Source organism: Rhinatrema bivittatum, chromosome 1, assembly GCF_901001135.1.
Source record: "Rhinatrema bivittatum chromosome 1, aRhiBiv1.1, whole genome shotgun sequence".
Lineage (NCBI taxonomy): Eukaryota > Metazoa > Chordata > Amphibia > Gymnophiona > Rhinatrematidae > Rhinatrema > Rhinatrema bivittatum.
The window spans coordinates 146,731,643-146,748,821 of record NC_042615.1 but is presented as its reverse complement, the minus strand read 5'-3'; the positions used below and the strand labels follow the sequence as shown (position 1 = coordinate 146,748,821).

General features: G+C 43.1%; 1 protein-coding gene across 6 annotated transcripts in view; it reads left to right on the top strand.

Moving 5' to 3' along the window:
* The window catches only part of ATP10D (ATPase phospholipid transporting 10D (putative)), a 363,249-nt gene that overhangs the window by 261,232 nt on the left and 84,838 nt on the right, over positions 1-17,179 (top strand). For all 6 annotated transcript variants that reach the window (XM_029588247.1, XM_029588237.1, XM_029588263.1 and 3 more), the window contains 4 exons: positions 4,857-4,963; positions 6,022-6,148; positions 7,472-7,656; positions 16,094-16,400. In XM_029588247.1, the coding sequence (XP_029444107.1) occupies positions 4,857-4,963; positions 6,022-6,148; positions 7,472-7,656; positions 16,094-16,400 (726 nt within the window). The remainder of the gene's footprint in view (positions 1-4,856; positions 4,964-6,021; positions 6,149-7,471; positions 7,657-16,093; positions 16,401-17,179) is intronic.

The window sequence follows — 17,179 nt, the reverse complement described above, 5'->3', positions numbered from 1 at the left end:
CTTTTTGGTGCTTCCTGCAACAGCAGCTCTCAGTAAGGATGACCTGATATGGGTGTTTGAAGAGAATCTCTCTTCAACTCTAGCACAAAGGGTTCCTCAGCCAGTTACAGTCTAGCTATTGAAGCTGGTGAAGATTTTCTTTGGCTCTTTAAGCCCTGAAGGAAAGATGGAAATTGTAGCCTCTTCTATCAAGGATGGAGATTTTCTCACACAAAGGGCACTATGGACTCTTCAGGAAGTTCAAAAAATCCTTAGGGACTGCTGGTGGTAGAGGTGAGTCTCTGTCTTAAGGTAGCAGATTCCCCTTCTCTAAAGGAGACCCTTCCTGGGGAAGAAGTGGGATTAGCCCATTCCGAGTTCATACTGGTCCTCACCCACAGATCAGCAGAGATCTCCCTCATCATTTTTGAGGTTCTGACTGAGCATCCCTCCAAGGTCAGGTGAGGATGATTCTACAGAGATTCCTTCAGATTCTTTGCTGGACTCTGAAATCTGCAAAGGAGGATGAGGCAGACTCCAATATCATGACCTCTGGTAGCCTGAAAAATTGATTTGAAGTACAAAGTCTATCATCTCAGATTTTGGGGTAGTCCATGTACTTGTTCCACTCTGTGGTGGTAGAGTTGGCATTGAAGCAGGTGCAGCACACCCTGGAATCACTCTAAAACACCTACCAGAAAGGACCCAAAGGTTTGGATGTGTTTAGGAAGGTGGTCTTCCAAAGATTCATGCTTAGTGCTTGGATTGTAGCTCACCAACTCTTTATGGTGCAGTATTTGCATAAGTGTTTTTAAAAGCTAAAGCCTTTTACCCGATTGCCATACCCTGGGCATGCGGAATTCACTGTACTTTGGAGAATGCCAGAGTAGTGTGAGAACATCTCATCCACTTCATGTATGAAGCCTTTGACACTGTGGCCTGAACCTTGGCTATCTCTGTAGGATCCAGGAGGCTCACATGGTTGTAAGTGAGTAGCTTTCGTGAAGATGTACATGACTGCCTGTTGGGTACACCCTGTGCAGGAGACAATGGCTCTGATTAAAGAGCTTCAATCCACTCTTTACTCACTGTCTGCAGTGATAAGAGATCAGCCAGGAACTACCAGATGCTAGTACTTCACCAAATGCTTATTTTTCCTGAGCTGCCCCTTCCATCCTTTTCAATATCATTGAGCTCTTTCTACTGTGTTGCAGCAGTTGCCTGGTGGAGGACAGCAGAGGAGAGGCATCTGCCGAAGGCCCAACAACAGTCACAGCCTAAGCTTGAGACCAGTTCTTGAGGCCCACCTCTCTTGGTGGGGCAAAGAGTTCAGATCTTCCTTCTGGAATGGGTCTGCATCACGAAGAACAAGTGGATCCTGGAAATTCTAAAGTATGATGATTGCTTGTGCTTATCTTGCCCTCCTCCAGCCCAGCAAGATCAGTCTTCCCAATCAGTTCAGCTGAAGCTGGAAGTTGCATCTTTTCTCAACAGAATGTGATCATTTGTCCCACTTCAAGAATGTGGCCAGGGAATATACTCCCAATACTTTCCAATCCACAAGAAGTCAGGGGGATTGAGGCCTATCCTGGATTTATGGAAGCTGAGCAAATTGTTGGTCTAAAAGAAGTTCAAGATAAACTCCCTCCAGACAATTCTGCCTTTCAGTCAATGAAATGAATTGGATTGGTTGTGCAGTCTGGATCTGAAAGAGACTTATGCACATATTTCCATTTACCCTGCCCATCAAAGTTCCTCAGGTTTGTGGTGAAGGACATGCACTACCAGTACAAAGTGCATATGTTTGGCTTTTCAGTTTCTCTGTGTTCACGAAATGTCCAACAATTGTAGGTGTGAGATTTTGTTAGCAGGGAGTATGCGTGTTTCCATACTGCCAATCTCTGATGGGTGTACCTGACTATAACTTGGTCTTATCCAAAGGATACAGTTTGTAGGAGCATAGATAGACTGCTTCAAGAGAAGGCATTTCTTCCTGTTGAAAGAGCCAGAGTTTTGATGGGCCTAGTGAGGTCCCTTCTAAAGCAGGACTGGATGCCAGCAAGGTTTATTTTGTTCTAGGTCACATGGCTGCAGCGGTACACAGTTTCTCTGACTCATCTGCACATGTGTGGTCTTCAATGGGCCCTTCAAGGCCAGTGGAATTAATTAGTTTAGCCATTTTCCCATCAAATTTCTAACTTCTGAGATGCAAATATCCATCCAGTAGTGGATGAACCTGGAGGCTCTTTGGTGGATCTCTCGTTACACCTCTCAAAGCATCAAGTGATCTTATTCACCACTGCCCCTTGAACCCCAGGGTACATGGTCCCTAGCAAAGAGTTGCCTTTAAATCAGTTATCTAGAACTGCAAGCAATCCATTATGCTCTAAGGGCTTTCTTCCGTCTTCTATCAAACAAGATAATCTTGATCTAGACAGACAACCAGGTGGCCATGTTCTGTGTAAAAACGGAAGTGAGTACAGGCTTGTACAGTCTCTGTGAGTAGACAGTGAATTTGGGTCGGTCATCACAACACACATCTCCAGGCAACCCATCTTTCAGGAATCCAGAATGCATTAGCAGACTATCTCATCAGAGTTCTGCAGTTGTAAAGTGATCCTTGGATCAAGAGGTCACAAACTACTTCAGTCATTGGGGAACACTGGTGATCAATCTGTTTGGAGGACAGCAGGAAGTTTGAAGCTCTGCTCCATGCATCTGAGCAACTACAGATTAGCTCCTGATCCTCCGTGCTAGACTAAAGCATCTGTCTTCTCTGTGCAGCCCTCTCATTGCCAGGACTGTCCACAAGGTCCTTCAGAAGAAGGTGAGGGCAATGCTTATAGCACAGGCCTGGCTACAGCAAGTGTGGTATCCATATCTCATCCATATGTCTGTTAAGTCTCTGACTCTCATAACACAGGAAAACTGCAGGCTCTGCCGTCTGAAACTTGCCATCACTGGTCCTCAAGGCATGGATGTTGAACAAGCAGTAGTTTCCTCCTTACTCCTTCCTACTGAGGTGGAGGATGTGCTGATTTCCATCAGGAAGCCTTCAGCTAGAAAATCCTAGATTTCAAGTGGAAGAAGTTCCTCCACATGGCGTGGGACCAGCCAACTGAATTCCTTCTCCTATAGTCTGAGGGACTTGCTTCAATACTACTTCCTCTTGTCCTCAGTTCTCAGCACCTCTTTAGTAAAGGTGCATATCAGTGCCATTGTGGTTCATCAGTAGGTGGAAGGAGCTACGATCTGAATCTGCCTCTTAACATCTAAGCTCATGAAAGCTCTGTGACATTCTAAGCCTCCACTCAGTAAACCTCCAGTGTCTTAAGACCTCAATATAGTCCTTACTCATGAATCCTCCCATCGAACCTCTTCAATCAGTGGACTTGAAGTATCTCATTTGGAATGTGTTGTTTCTTTTTGCCATCACTTTGGCACAATATTCACTATACTTGCACTTCATAACAGTGTTGTTCTGCGCACTCACCTTAAATTCATTCCAAAAGTGGCGTCCGCTTTCCACATTAACCAAGCCAATGTGCTTTCAACTTTCTTTCAAAGACTGCATATGAACAAAGGAGAACAGGCTCTTCATAACCTGGACTGTAAAAGAGCCATTGTGTATTATCTAAAGAGGACTCAACCTCATCGTTAAGCTTTGTTCTTTGATCCTTGTTAGGAAGGGCAATTGAACAACAAACTTTGTCTAATTGACTAACAAACCATATAGTATAGTTATATTTCTTACTTTTTCCTTTTTTTTTTTTTTTGGTTCTGTAAAATGATGTTCTTTTATAAGGTGCTTCATTGGAGGCGCACACATTAATTACATGACCTATATTGCTTCCATCATTGAAGCAACATCTGTAGAGATTTTCTAGAGAAAACCTTTGAGCTTATGCAGTTGGGGGCACATTGAACTATCAACTAACTGATTTTGTCTATTATTTAAGAAGTTTCATTTGCTCAAAAGATTAAGGCTCTCTCTTTTAATTTTCAAACACCAGGAGAGCACAGGGTACTACCACTTCTAGGTTTCCTTTTGAGCCCAGCTGTTCCTGTTTTTGTTCCACAGGAAATAAAAATAAAATAGCCATATAGACTTGGTGGTATGCTACTGTATATGGAAAGAGAAAACTGGTAAAACCTGTTTTTAAGTCAAAAGTTTTAGGTTCATGGGCTAATGAGACAAAAAGTCATTCACACCCTAAATTCCATACCTCTAAGCCTTTGCACTGAAAGCAAAAGGCTGCAAATCAGTTTCTGCCACCCACTCAAAACTATGGTCAGAATTTTGGCTAGTTCAGGTTTTCTGTTCACACTCCAAATAATTTCCCTATGAAGGGAGTCTTAAATATTTAACAAACTGCTAGCCCTTTGTGATTTGAAACAACTGGACTCCCAAGAATTGTCAGAGGATACAAACTGCAGTTTTAAAAATGTCTACAAATTCCCCCTCACCTAAGGTATTCAAGTCCATGCCTCACTAGCACTGGTCTTGCTGCAGGAAAGAGGGAGTTGTTTTTTTCTAGGTCCTCAAGGAAATCAGGGATTCAGCTGCCTCCTGAACATGAGACACCGGCACAACTTTTGTCTTTCCTAACAGTTCAACTGAATGTAAATTGGTCCATTATTTCATGGATCCTCAGCTCTGCTTGCTGAAAACATTTTTCCGGAAAAGGTTCAAAACGTAGATCATGTGGTCCATTAGTGTTGCTTCATTAAAGTGCTGTCATTTGAGAATGAACATTACATGTAAATTTCATTTTTTCATCGTGAGCCTGTTTAATATTGTCTTTATTTGGGGGGAGTAACAACTGCATGTAATCAGCAATTATAGAAAAAAACACTTTTTTTTTAATACATTTTAGATGCTAATAGTAAAGAAATACAGCAGATGAAAATGAAAGAAATAACTCAGAAACATTTAGATGATTATGCCAAAGGAGGCCTGCGTACCTTATGTATCGCCAAGAAGGTATGTGTGGAAACATTTCTTAATAGTCAAATCTTTGTACAGTTAGTATAACTGGTCAAGCACATGAATTATGTGGGAATCTGCCAGAAGTGTTATACCTAAGAGTTGTGAAATTTTGTAGCATTTATTACTGTAGTGAAAATAGACAAATGTTGCCAGTTCATGAAGACAAGTCATGTAATGCTGTGCCTGCCATGAAGTCAGTCTATATGTACCTTCAGAGCCCTCTACCAATGTTTTTACTTATTGGGATCTCAGTAACATCCTTTTTATTGAACATATTTGTCAACAAATTTTGGCCTCATTGAAATAGATGCTGGCATGCAGAAAGATGTAGAATAACTGGTTTAATCATGCCTGACCTAGTTTAACGAACTATTAGAAATATTATACTGGCAAGCACTAGTTTAACATTTTTCAGAGATGCCATAATTAGCAGAAAGATCCACGCTTTTTTAATAGATGCAGGTAAAAACCTTTTGTGTAATATCACACACAGAATTTTCATATATACTCCAAAATTGTCATTTTAGACCAGGAGTCCTTGTAAGGAAGAATAAAGTCATTAACCTTGGTTGACAAAACAAAGGTTTGATAAGTGAGATTTTCTCTTGGTCCGAGTTGATTTTTCAGTTCTTATGCAATATGTATGTAAAACATATTTGCATTTAGAAGAATGAATAAAACTGATAACCAGTCAGATATATTGAAATCTGGTATGTGATCAGTTAAATTAGCTAGGAGAGGCTTCTGTTTTATTAGTAAATATGAATAGTTTAATAATTGGATAGGATATTACAGGACTCATGTTCAGTCACCTTTGCACTGTATACTCTGTGGGGCCTTTGAGAAGGCACGTCAAACCTGGGCCTTGGTTTATCCAAAAATACATGATTAGTAATAATAATGGCAATACACTTAATGCTGCCAGGCCATCCTGTGCAGTGATGGTCACATTCAAATTGTTTTGAAATATTAAATTATAAGATGAATCATCCTTTAACAGCACCAACTGAAGGTAAACTATTGCTGCTGTTTTGTGTTCCTTCTCTTTTCAGGTAATGAATGAGGCTGAATATGCAGACTGGTTAAATTCACATTTCCTGGCAGAAACCAGTATTGACAATAGAGAAGAACTGCTGCTTGCTTCTGCCATGAGATTGGAGACAGGACTAACACTTCTGGGTGTGTAAAAAGCACTTCCTTTTAGCACACTTTGTAACCTGTAACATTCACAGGGTCCACCACATAATTGACTGGATTCAAATTCAATTTAGAATATGTGGTGTGTGTTTTTTTTTCAAAGCTAGTGCAAGAATAAGTAACTCCAGTTCTTAAGAGCTGCAAACACTACTGTTTTTCAAGATGTCTGCAGTGAATATTTATAAGATCTTATTTTGGCATACATTTTGTTCTAACAGCCAGATTGCTTTGCATAATTTGATTATCCTGAAAATTAGACCTGTTGATCACTCTCAGGTCAAGACTCTTCCTTTCAGAGCTCCTTTTAATACAGTATGAAAGTAATTTCAGTGCAGTTTGCATGCATAAAACATGGATTTATGTATGTAAATGGTTTGTTCTAAAATCCCATGGGGGTTATATGCACCAAAGTATGCACATAACCTGATTTCATAAAATTAACACTGCATATGTTACACTCTGCAAAGAACAGGTATACATTTTGAGTGCGTTTGTGCGCATTATATAATTTTTCAAAAGCGGACTTTATATACATAAGTTCACTTTGAAAATGTGTAGATACGTATGTGTTTGCTGACTTCTTTATATGTGCTGTTTGAAAATTACCCTCCTGATGTATCTTATGCTTTGACTATTTCTAAATAGCAGTTATGTTCATCTCTCCATTCTTTGATCAGTATTGTCCACTGAAATTGACTAAATGGAAAAAGAGTGGCACATTCAGCAGTCAAGGAGTTGAATATTTTGAGGTATTCGCCCTGTGGGTATATCTTTCAAAAGAGCTGTTAGCTTTGTTAGCCTGCCACCAGTATAAAAGCTCTCTTCCATTCCTGTCACTAATTTTTCTCAGTGCTTTGCATACTTGGGTGTTCAGGCATTGGAACATATTCAAGATAGGTCTGAAATTTTCATAAAGCTTTGTCTTCCTTTGAAGGATACTATAATGTCTTGTTATATATCTGGAAAAAAGGGGGGGACACATTTCAGTTTAACTGACTTATTCTCAGATGGGTAGAAATTCAGCTTTAAAAGTAGGAAAAGGGGAGATTATTTTTTCCTGCTAAAATAATACAGAAGTAGTCACCAGGAAATAATTTTAAACAACCTGAAAAGTTTGCAGCCTATGTAAGCATTTAGAATGCAGCCAGTATCCTAAGATACATATATTGGGAAGCTTATTTTGTTTCTTTACCTGTCTCATATTATCTCATCCACTCCCCCACTTCCAAACCACCTTTATAGAGGACGTTAACGTGGCCGCCACTGATGGAGAGTTTGCAAGTTTTAATTACTGTTCTTGCTTAGGTGCCACTGGAATTGAAGACCGCTTGCAGGAAGGTGTGCCAGATACTATAGAGGCCCTGAGAAAAGCAGGAATAAAAATCTGGATGCTGACGGGGGATAAACAAGAAACCGCTGTCAATATAGCTTATGCATGCCGATTACTGGAACAAGATAGTGTGATCTTCACCCTCAACACACACAGCAAAGTGAGTGAAAAAACTTCTCTTCAGTCCACCTGTGACATTTTTTCTCATGCTACAAGGAAAATATCTGTATCAGTTAGGGCACAGTTGCTTGGTCTCACAGGTTTTTATATCTGTGCATGATTTTTTTTATTCACCTTCAAAAATTTGGATCTAAATGTGATTCCCACATGACCCAAGAGGCTCCTACTGGGTGCTTGTGTAGGAAACATTTTTGTTACATGAACATAAATGTCTGACAAAAGCTAGTTCAGAGTACATTAGCAGCATAAGCACCATGTTAAAGAAAGTCATGAAAACACTAATTTGTGTGTTTGATCCAAACAGCAGTTTGATTAGGTTATATCCAAGGAATTATTCCATTGCTTTCCCTTACCTTGCAATTAATTGATTGCCTTTAATTATGAAAAATACATGGTTTTGATTAAAATTCATAAATTGCAAATCACTTCCTGCTGATTTTAAAATCACTTCTGCTTGACAACTGCACCCTCTGCTGGAAGTTCGTGATTATTTTTTTCTCAAAATTGCTGCTATGAAAACAGAGTTTTTGTAAGTTGTGATACTTTCTAAAGGACCAGCATAAAAAAAATCTAGTACATGAGTTTTTGAGGCTGCTAAGGTCCCTTCTTTAGTACTTTGCCTTAGTTTTGAAAAGAAATGTAATAAAATAAACTGGTTACAAAGAACAAAGTCAAGGGAATCAAAATTCACAGTAATCAGTGATCAGTCTTTTTGGATTAAAAACTGTTTAGCTAAATGTTTAGCTGATGTTTCCTGAAGAAGCTGGCTCACAGCGTGACAATGGCCGTGTTGGGCTTGGTGATTCTCAAATTAGACTGATGTTTTTCCCATTTTTTTTACTCGTTATAAAAAATACCAAAAAAGTTTCTCTTGGGACATTCAAGAAAGTGGATGATTGAACTGTCCTGATGGTGCTCGCATTATACAGCAGGACATATCATCAGGCTTGCTGACACCTTTTCTAAGTATATTTACTGCTGACTTTTGGTTTGTTGTGAGTTTTGTTTGGTTCCCCTGGTTTAGTTCTTTGTAATAACTTTTTTGGGGTTACCTTGAGCTCTTTTCTATTTTATAAAATAAACGAGCAATTTCATCTTTAATATTGCCACAGACATACTTGTGTTTAATTCATTAAACTTTTTATTAATAGGGCTCATTTCTAGAGAGTTTTTTTTACAACTCTAGAAAAAGTCCAGACTCCTGGGTTTTTCCTCCCCTCCAGCACATGGAGTTAGAGAAGGTTTTACTAACACTGACACTTAAGACAAGGTGCCACCTGCTGTCCCTCATTATTTCTCTGACTCCAACAAATGGCGGAGGTGCAAAGCATGCAGTCTGTCTAGAAAAAAAAAATCAGAAAGGGCACATAGTCTTCTGTCTGTGCCTCCTAGAAGGATGTTAAACCCTGGTGGGGTCATCCCTTCTGGTGTATGAGGCTTGAGAGCCATGGGGTAAGATGCCCTGTGTTGCTCGGGTACCTGGCCGGACAGGGCTGATATCTGGAGATCCCGGATCACATGCCCTGTGGGATCTTCACAACCTGTCGCCACTTCAGGAGCCTGCTGCTGCTGTTGCTGCTGCACTTTTAAGTAAAGTGCCCCTTTCTCCTTTCTCTTTTGTTAACGTTTGTTAGTTTGCCAAAAAAAAAACAAAAACCCAAGAGGTTTGTTTCTTTCCTTCGGTGGCAGTGTGTTTTCGCCTTATTTTGGCCCCGTCTTCTCAGCCAACATTGGAGCTTTTATTTTCTTCTCTCCCCTGACTCCTTCGGCCTCTCTCCTGTATGGCGCTAGACTGGGGGGGCCCCGCTCTCGCTTGTGGATGCCCCGTGGGGCAGCCTGTTCTTCTTGCGGGGACGCGTGGTCGCGTCTTTTCTGCCCCTGCCTTTACTCTTGATGCCTCCTTGGGAGGGGGGGGGGAGAGGGACCATCGGGGAGCACCGCGGGTGACACAGGAAGTATCTCCCGTGTCTTGAGGAAGCGTTCTTCAGCGCTGTCTGCCTCGGAGGATCGTTCTTGCTAAGTGCAGGAATGGCGGCCATATTGTCTTCATTTTGGTCAGCAGCGCAGGCTGCAGAGGGGAGTTCAGGTCTCCCTCCCCCATTGTCTCTGGAGCCCCAGGCCTCCAGGGGAGGTCGTCAGTGGACTGGGGGCCCTCCTGGCAGTGATGAGGACCCTGGGGATCATTCGGATTCGCCTTCCTCATTTTCTTCTGAATTTGTGCTCCTGCTCCATAAAACCTGCATTGGGGTGCATCCAAGGAGGCCCAGGGCAGCCCGCCAAAAAGTCCAGGACCTCTGAGGCCGCCAGACCCTGGCTGCCTAGGGTCTGACGGCTCCTGAGGGTTGTGGTGCCCACAGCAGCCACGCATTCTTCCTCCGAGACTGAAGGGGCCCAGGGAGCGGATTACCAGGAGTCCGGGCCTGAGGTTGGTCCACTGATCCAAATCTGGCCCTCTTGCAGGGTACGTCCCTCGAGGGTGATGACCCTAAGGTGGTCTGTTTATTCCATAAGGAGGAGCTGAGCCCACTTATTCCAGCAGTGTTGGAGGAGATGGGCATTGAGGTCCTGCCACAGGATTCCAATCTGGGGGCAGTGGATCCAGTCATGGTTGGCCTCCAGGGTCCCGCAAAGTCCTTTCTTTTTCATAGTTCGGTCAGTGCTCTTCTATGCCGGGAGTGGGATACTCCGGACATTGTTTTGAAGATCAGCAGGGCGATCACAGATTGTATCCATTGCCCGATGAGGCGCTCAACCTGCTCAAGGTGGATGCTGGAATTTCTGCAGTTGTCAAGATCACTACCATTTCGGTCACTGGAGGAGTGGCTTTAAAGAATCTTCAGGATAGAAAACTAGAGGTTCACCTCAAGAAGATCTTTGAAGTTTCCATATTTGGTGCTTGGGCCACCATGTGTGGCAGTTTCATGCTGCGAGCTGGTCCTCACTGGTTTCAGCAGCTGCAAGGTGACGAGCCTTTATCCAGCCTCCAGGTGGAATGGCTGGAGGCTGTCTTGGCGTACAGTGCTGATGCCTTATATGACCTCCTGAGTATCTCTTCTCGGACTATGATGTTGACAGTGTTGGCCAGGTGCCTCCTGTGGTTGAGAAATTGGTCGGCTGATGTTTCCTCCAAGCCAAGGTTGGGATCTTTGCCTTTTAAGGGAAAGTTACTCTTCAACAAGGATCTTGAGGAAATGATTAAGTCTCTGGGGGAGAATAAGGTCCATAAGTTGCCTGAGGACAGGCCAAAAGGCAAGAGTTTCCCATCTTATTTATTTATTTATTTATTTATTTATTTAACATATTTATATACCGTTTTACCAATCAAACATTGAACAAAGAGGTTTACAGCCATAAAAATAAAATCAAATAATAAATTCAAATAAAAAGATAAAGATAGAAGAAAAATACAAATAATATCTTGATCAATAAAATTAAAATCTCTAAAAGAATAGGACTAACTATTACATTATAAAAACAAGGAAAGAGAACTTGAAGAATTAACATAAGAAGCCTAAAGTGGATAAATACTTCAAACGGCAGAATTCCCTAAGTTGATCCACTATTGTACTTGTTCTAAACTCCCAAAAGCTTCCTTGAACAAATAGGTTTTTAAAACTCTTTTAAACTCCTTTCTATTATGAATTTGTCTCAAGTCATCTGGTAGAGTATTCCACATGATGGGGCTGGCCACTGAAAAAGCTCTTTGTCTAGTTACATTAAGGGCTGCCGTTTTTACTGTTGGAACTTCTAATAAATGTTTACCCGCTGATCCAAGGTCTCTTGAGGGTTTGTAAACTCATAATGTAGAGCAGAGCCAGATGGAATCAATATTCATTAACAGAGAATGAATGACCATAAGAATTTTATACCTTATTCTATATTTAACTGGTAGCCAGTGTAACTTCTGCAAAATTGGAGTAATGTGCTGTTTGATGGGGGTTGCAGTAAGAAGCCTGGCTGCTGTGTTTTGAATTAGCTGCAAAGGTCTAATAGTCAAGTCAGGTAGGCCTAAATACAATCCATTACAATAATCAATACCTGAGAAAATTAGTGCTTGCAAAACTGATCTATAGTCATGTGAAAATAATAGTCTCATTCCTGCTTCAAGGGGAATCAATTCCAGGGGCCCAGACCCTCGGGTCTGGCTCAGAAACAAGTTTCTACTTGACAACTATCTTGGTCTCAGTCCTTTCGAGGGTGTAGACTGGCATGGATGGATCTTCTCAGGGAGGCAGTGGTGCCAAGTCCTCTCAATGAGGCAAAGCTCGTCCACTCTTTGGTTCCACAGATAGGAGGATGCCTATTTTTCTTTTATGAGTAGTAGACCAAGATCATGTCTGACCAGTGGGTCTTAAGTGTGATAAGGCATGGTTGCACTTTAGAGTTTGCTTGGCCACTCAGACTGATTTCTCTTGTCGTCCTGCTCATATCGGCGCAAGGAGCTCACAGTGAGGACCACCATCAGCCATCTGCGTCAATTGGGAGCGATTGTCCCCATCCCTCCAGACTAACGAGGAATCTGGACGCTTCTCCATTTACTTCATTGTTCCAAAGAAAGGAAGGCATGTTCCACCCAATCCTGGACTTAAAGAAGGTGAATGTGGTGCTGAAGGTTCCAAGGTTCCAGATGGAGACGACGCAATCCGTAATTGCCCCAGTCCACAAATGGGAGTTTCTGGCCTCTCTGGATTTGACCGACATTTACCTACACATTGGAATCCGATCAGATCACCAACGATATCTGAGTTTCATGATTCTGGGCAATCACTTTCAGTTCTGCGCTCTCCCCTTCGGTCTAGCTGCAGCGATCAGGACTTTCACCAAAGTGATGGTCGTGGTGGCTGCGGCTGTCTGAAGGGAAGGTATTCTAGTTCATCCCTATCTGGATGACTGGTTGATCCGAGCAAAGTCAGAATCCCTGGGCCGTACGGCGGTGGATTTGGTCCTCAGTCGTCTCCGATCACTAGAGTGGATCGTCAGTTTAGCCAAGAGTCATTTGGTTCCTTCCCAGAGTCTGGAATTCCTGTGGGCACTTTTCGACACGAAGACGGGGAGAGTATTCCTTACTGAGCAGCTCGTTGCCAAGCTTCAGGCTCAGGTTTGGGAGTTGTTAGCCAAATGGGTTTCCAGAGTCTGGGATTATTTACAAGAGCTCGGGTTTATGGCTTTTACCTTGTAGTTGGTGCCCTGGGCGTTTGCTCACATGAGGCCTCTGCAATCAGCCTTACTGTCTTACTGGGACCCAATGTTGGAGCATTATCAGCTACCTCTCCCTCTACCGGAGCCTGTACGGTCCAGTCTCTCATGGTGCCTCTGCCGGGACAAGTTGAGTCGCAGCTTTGTCTGTTATGTTCCAATCTGACTGTTATTACTTCAGATGCCAGTCTATTTGGCTGGGGAGTGGTATGTCAGCATCAGTCTGTACAAGGCCATTGGTCCCTGGAGAAGGCTTCCTGGTCCATCAATCGGCCAGAGACCAGGGCGTTACGTCTGGCCCTGCTAGCGTTTCTCTCCTTGGTGAGAGGCCAGTCGGTGAGGATCTTGTCGGACAGTGCGACAGGGTGGCCTATATCAACTGCCAGGGAGGCACCAAGAGTCATTCTGTGGTTCAGGAGGCTCGGCTTCTGGTGGAGTGGGCAGAGCAGCGTCTGGCAGCCTTGCATATAGCGGGTTCGGATAATGTGCAAGTTGATTTTCTAGGTCGCCAGCAGCTAGACCCCAGAGAGTGGGAGCTGTGTGAGGAGGTGATGTCCCTCATTTGTCATCAGTGGGGGACCCCGTGCGAGGACTTAATGGCGACCTTTTGAAATGCCAAGGCTCCACGTTTCTTCAGTTGGTGGAGAGAAAGAGGGAATAGATGCCTTTGTCCTGCCTTGGCTGACTCATGTCCTGCTGTATGTCTTTCCTCCCTGGCCTCTGGTGGGCAAAATTCTCCAGAGAATAGAGGTTCATCCGGGCCCAGTGATTCTGGTGGCGCCGGAGTGGCCGCGGCATCCATGATTTGCAGACTTGATCAACCTCTTCAGCTCGACCATCTGCCAAACGTTCTGTGTCGGGGACCAGTTTGTTTTGACCAGGCAGATCAATTCTTTGTAGCTGCTTGGCTTTTGAGAGGCAGTGTCTGAAGGAAAAAGGTTATTCAGACATGCTCCTTGCTTTGCTCTTGCAGTCTAGAAAGCCTTCCACCTCTCTATCCTTTGCAAGGGTGTAGAGCGTTTTTGGCTGAATGGTGGAACCCAGAAGAGCGTCTATGCGCCATATTTTGGCCTTCCTTCAAGATGACTTGGCAAAAAGGCTGTTTTTTAATTCGCTGAAGGTTCAGGTGGCGGCGCTAGGTTGCTACCGAGTCAAGGTTCGTGGCACATCGCTTTCGGCACATCCGGACATTGTCTGTTTTCTTCGAGGCATGAAAACACCTGCGCCCTCCTGTTCGACAGCCGTACCCATCAAGAAACCTTAATGTGTTCTTGCGGAGCCACTGTGAGCCCCCCTTCGAGTCTCTGCAGCGAGCGACTATAAAGGATCTCACTTTGAAAGTGGTCTTTTTGGTGGCTATCTGTTCAACTTGCAGAATTTCCAAACTTCAAGCTCTTTCTTGCAGGGAGCCCTTTTTGAGAATCTCGGACGAGGGGATTGCCTTGCAGTCTGTGCCTTCTTTCTTACTCAAGGTGGTGTCCATTCATGTTATAATCAGTCGGAGGAGCTCCCTTCCTTCTCAAATTTAGATTTGGCAGCTGTGCGCACTAGAGATTTGCGACGCCTGGACGTCAAGTGAGCCTTGCTGAGATACTTGGAGGTCACAAATAATTTCTGTATGTCAGATCACCTTTTTGTGTTGTGGAGCGTTGCCAAGAAAGGGCATAAGGCGTCCAAAGTGACTATTATGAGGTGGTTGAAAGAGACGATTAATTCTGCATGTATTTGTCAGGGTCACCTGATTCCGGAAGGTCTCCAGGCGCATTCTACTCGCTCTCAGGCAGCTTCTTGGGTAGAGTGTCAGTCTCTCCTCAGGAGATCTGTAGGGTGGCTACGTGGAAGTCATTGCACACCTTTGCCAGACATTATCGCTTAGATGTCCAGTCATTGGGGGCTGGAAATTTTGGCATGAGTGGGCTGTGAGCGGGACTCTCCCAGTCCCACCCTACTTAGGGAAGCTTTGGTACATCCCAGGAGTTTGGACTAATCTGGTACATACAGGGAAAGGAAAATTGGTTCTTACCTGCTAATTTTCATTCCTGTAGTACCACAGATCAGTCCAGAGTCCTGCCCTTGATTAGCAAAGGGTATTGGGAGAGTCCGCTCGATCTGTCTGCCCGTCTGTTTTTGCTGTATGGTCTATGAAGAAGCATTGGTTTTGTTGATCCCAAACAGGTTTTTGATGTGAGGGTGTTTTTGTTGTTGCCTGTTTTATGGTTATCCTCTTCCCCCTGCATAGTCACTTAATTCTTCTTTATATTTCTGGCTTGGGTACAGATTAATACTGAGGGACTGAAGGTGGCACCTTGTCTTAAGTGTCAGTAAAACTTTCTCTGACTTCATCTGCTGCAGGGGACACAAAACCCAGGAGTCTGGAATGATCTGTGGTACTACAGGAACAAAAATTAGCAGGTAAGAACCAATTTTCCTATTGTTTCACAATCTTTCAAGCCCATGGCACACCTATTTTAAGAAAAATGATGGATGGCACACCAACCTCCATGGAATAGGTACTGTGGATATAGCGAGAACTCATTATGGCCAAAAGAAGATCTAGGAAAACACTGACATTCCCACCAGTTTTCATTCCAAATTAAAAAAAAAAAAAAAAAAAAAAAAGAATGGGGGTAGAGAGCCCTTTATACTGGTCCAGCTCCCTCTATATATAAGTACAAGATAAGGGAGAAGTTGGAGTGACAGCTGGCTCAGTTAGTTACTTTGGCTGCTGCAGTTACCAGAGCTGCTGCTCCCCCCCCCCCCAACACTCAGAATAAGTCACAATCAGTCCTCCGTGCACACTCCCTGTTTCATTCAGCTTTGGGATAGGACAGAGGCTGGAAGGACTAAAAGGAAGAGGCTCAGGAGGGGTAAGAGTAGGAAGAGGTGCTGTATGCAACTTGTGCAGCACAAAGCGGGGTCCAGCTATCTGTGCCCTAACATGCAGCCACATTAATTACTACACTCCGGGGCTCATGTCGTATCTAAGAAGAGGAGGCATGCATGATTATACATAGTTTTAGAAAGGAACGTCAACACATTTAAGAGTCACTACTGGTGTCTCTTGTTGCTGTGAGGTGTTGAGAGCAGCATCTATAATGGTGACTTTTCCATGGCATACTCAATCAGGTCTGAAGGCACACCAGTGTGCCATAGTACTCTGGTTAGGAAGCACCGATCTAAGAGGTATTGAGCATCTCCAATTTTATTTTTGTTTCTCCAAGGATGCCTGTGAAGTCCTAATGAAGAGTATTCTAAAGGAAATTGAAAACAATAGTACTGTCAGCAGTGCCAGCCCAAGAAAAACAAATGACCATAGGCCTCCCTTCATGGAAACCCCAGGAATGCACTGTGGCTTAGTTATTGATGGGAAGACTTTAGAGTATGCGCTGCACAAGAGCTTGCAAAGTAAATTCCTGGAACTGGCAGGGAGGTGTCGTGCTGTCGTCTGCTGCAGAGCAACTCCTTTGCAGAAAAGTGAAGTGGTGAAACTGGTACGGAGCACATTGAAAGTGATGACTTTAGCAATAGGTAAGTCAAATACTCTGTTCTGTTCTTTTCACTTTTTGTACTATGAAGACCAGATAGGGGACTTGTGTTCTTACCAACAAAAGAAGTTAGTCACAGTCAGATTTGTGTTATGTAAGTAGTGATGTTTATATGTTTTCCTTACTGCTCATTGCAGTAATTAAAAGGGCAAGTTTCAAAACCAGTTTGCCTGGGGAAGAAGGCTGTCTGAAAACTGCCTATCTTATATACAAGGATCAACAACACATGCTCTTTTATCCAGGAGAAAAGTAGGTGATGTTAGAGGTGAGATTAGGTCAGAGGAGGCAACGATTTGCAAAGTTTTGGGTTTTTTTAAAGCTATGTGCATTTTCTTTCCCAGAGGAAAAGAATCCACAGAGAAAAAAAGAAACAGGAGCAAATTTCTGCAGGGTTTTTTTTTCCTTGACCAATCAGAGGGGAAAGTACGTACAAATTTTCCCTTTAACAACGTGCAAATCTATGGGGAAAAATTATCTGCAGAGTTTGCATCGAATGCTTAGTTTTCAAAATTTTCCCATAAATGGCTTTTCATTTACCATATATTTTACTAATCATACAAGTTCTGTTAGTAAATGATCGTACAGATATAGACACACACAAAACATGATGGCAGAAAAAGACTATACGTCCTATCTAGCCTGCTCCTCCAAACCAACTAATTTAGCTTTAGAATCCCTACCACTCCCTGAGAGATCCCCTGTGCTTATCCCATGCTTTCTTGAATACAGATACCGTTATTCTCTCCACCTCCACAGTATGAC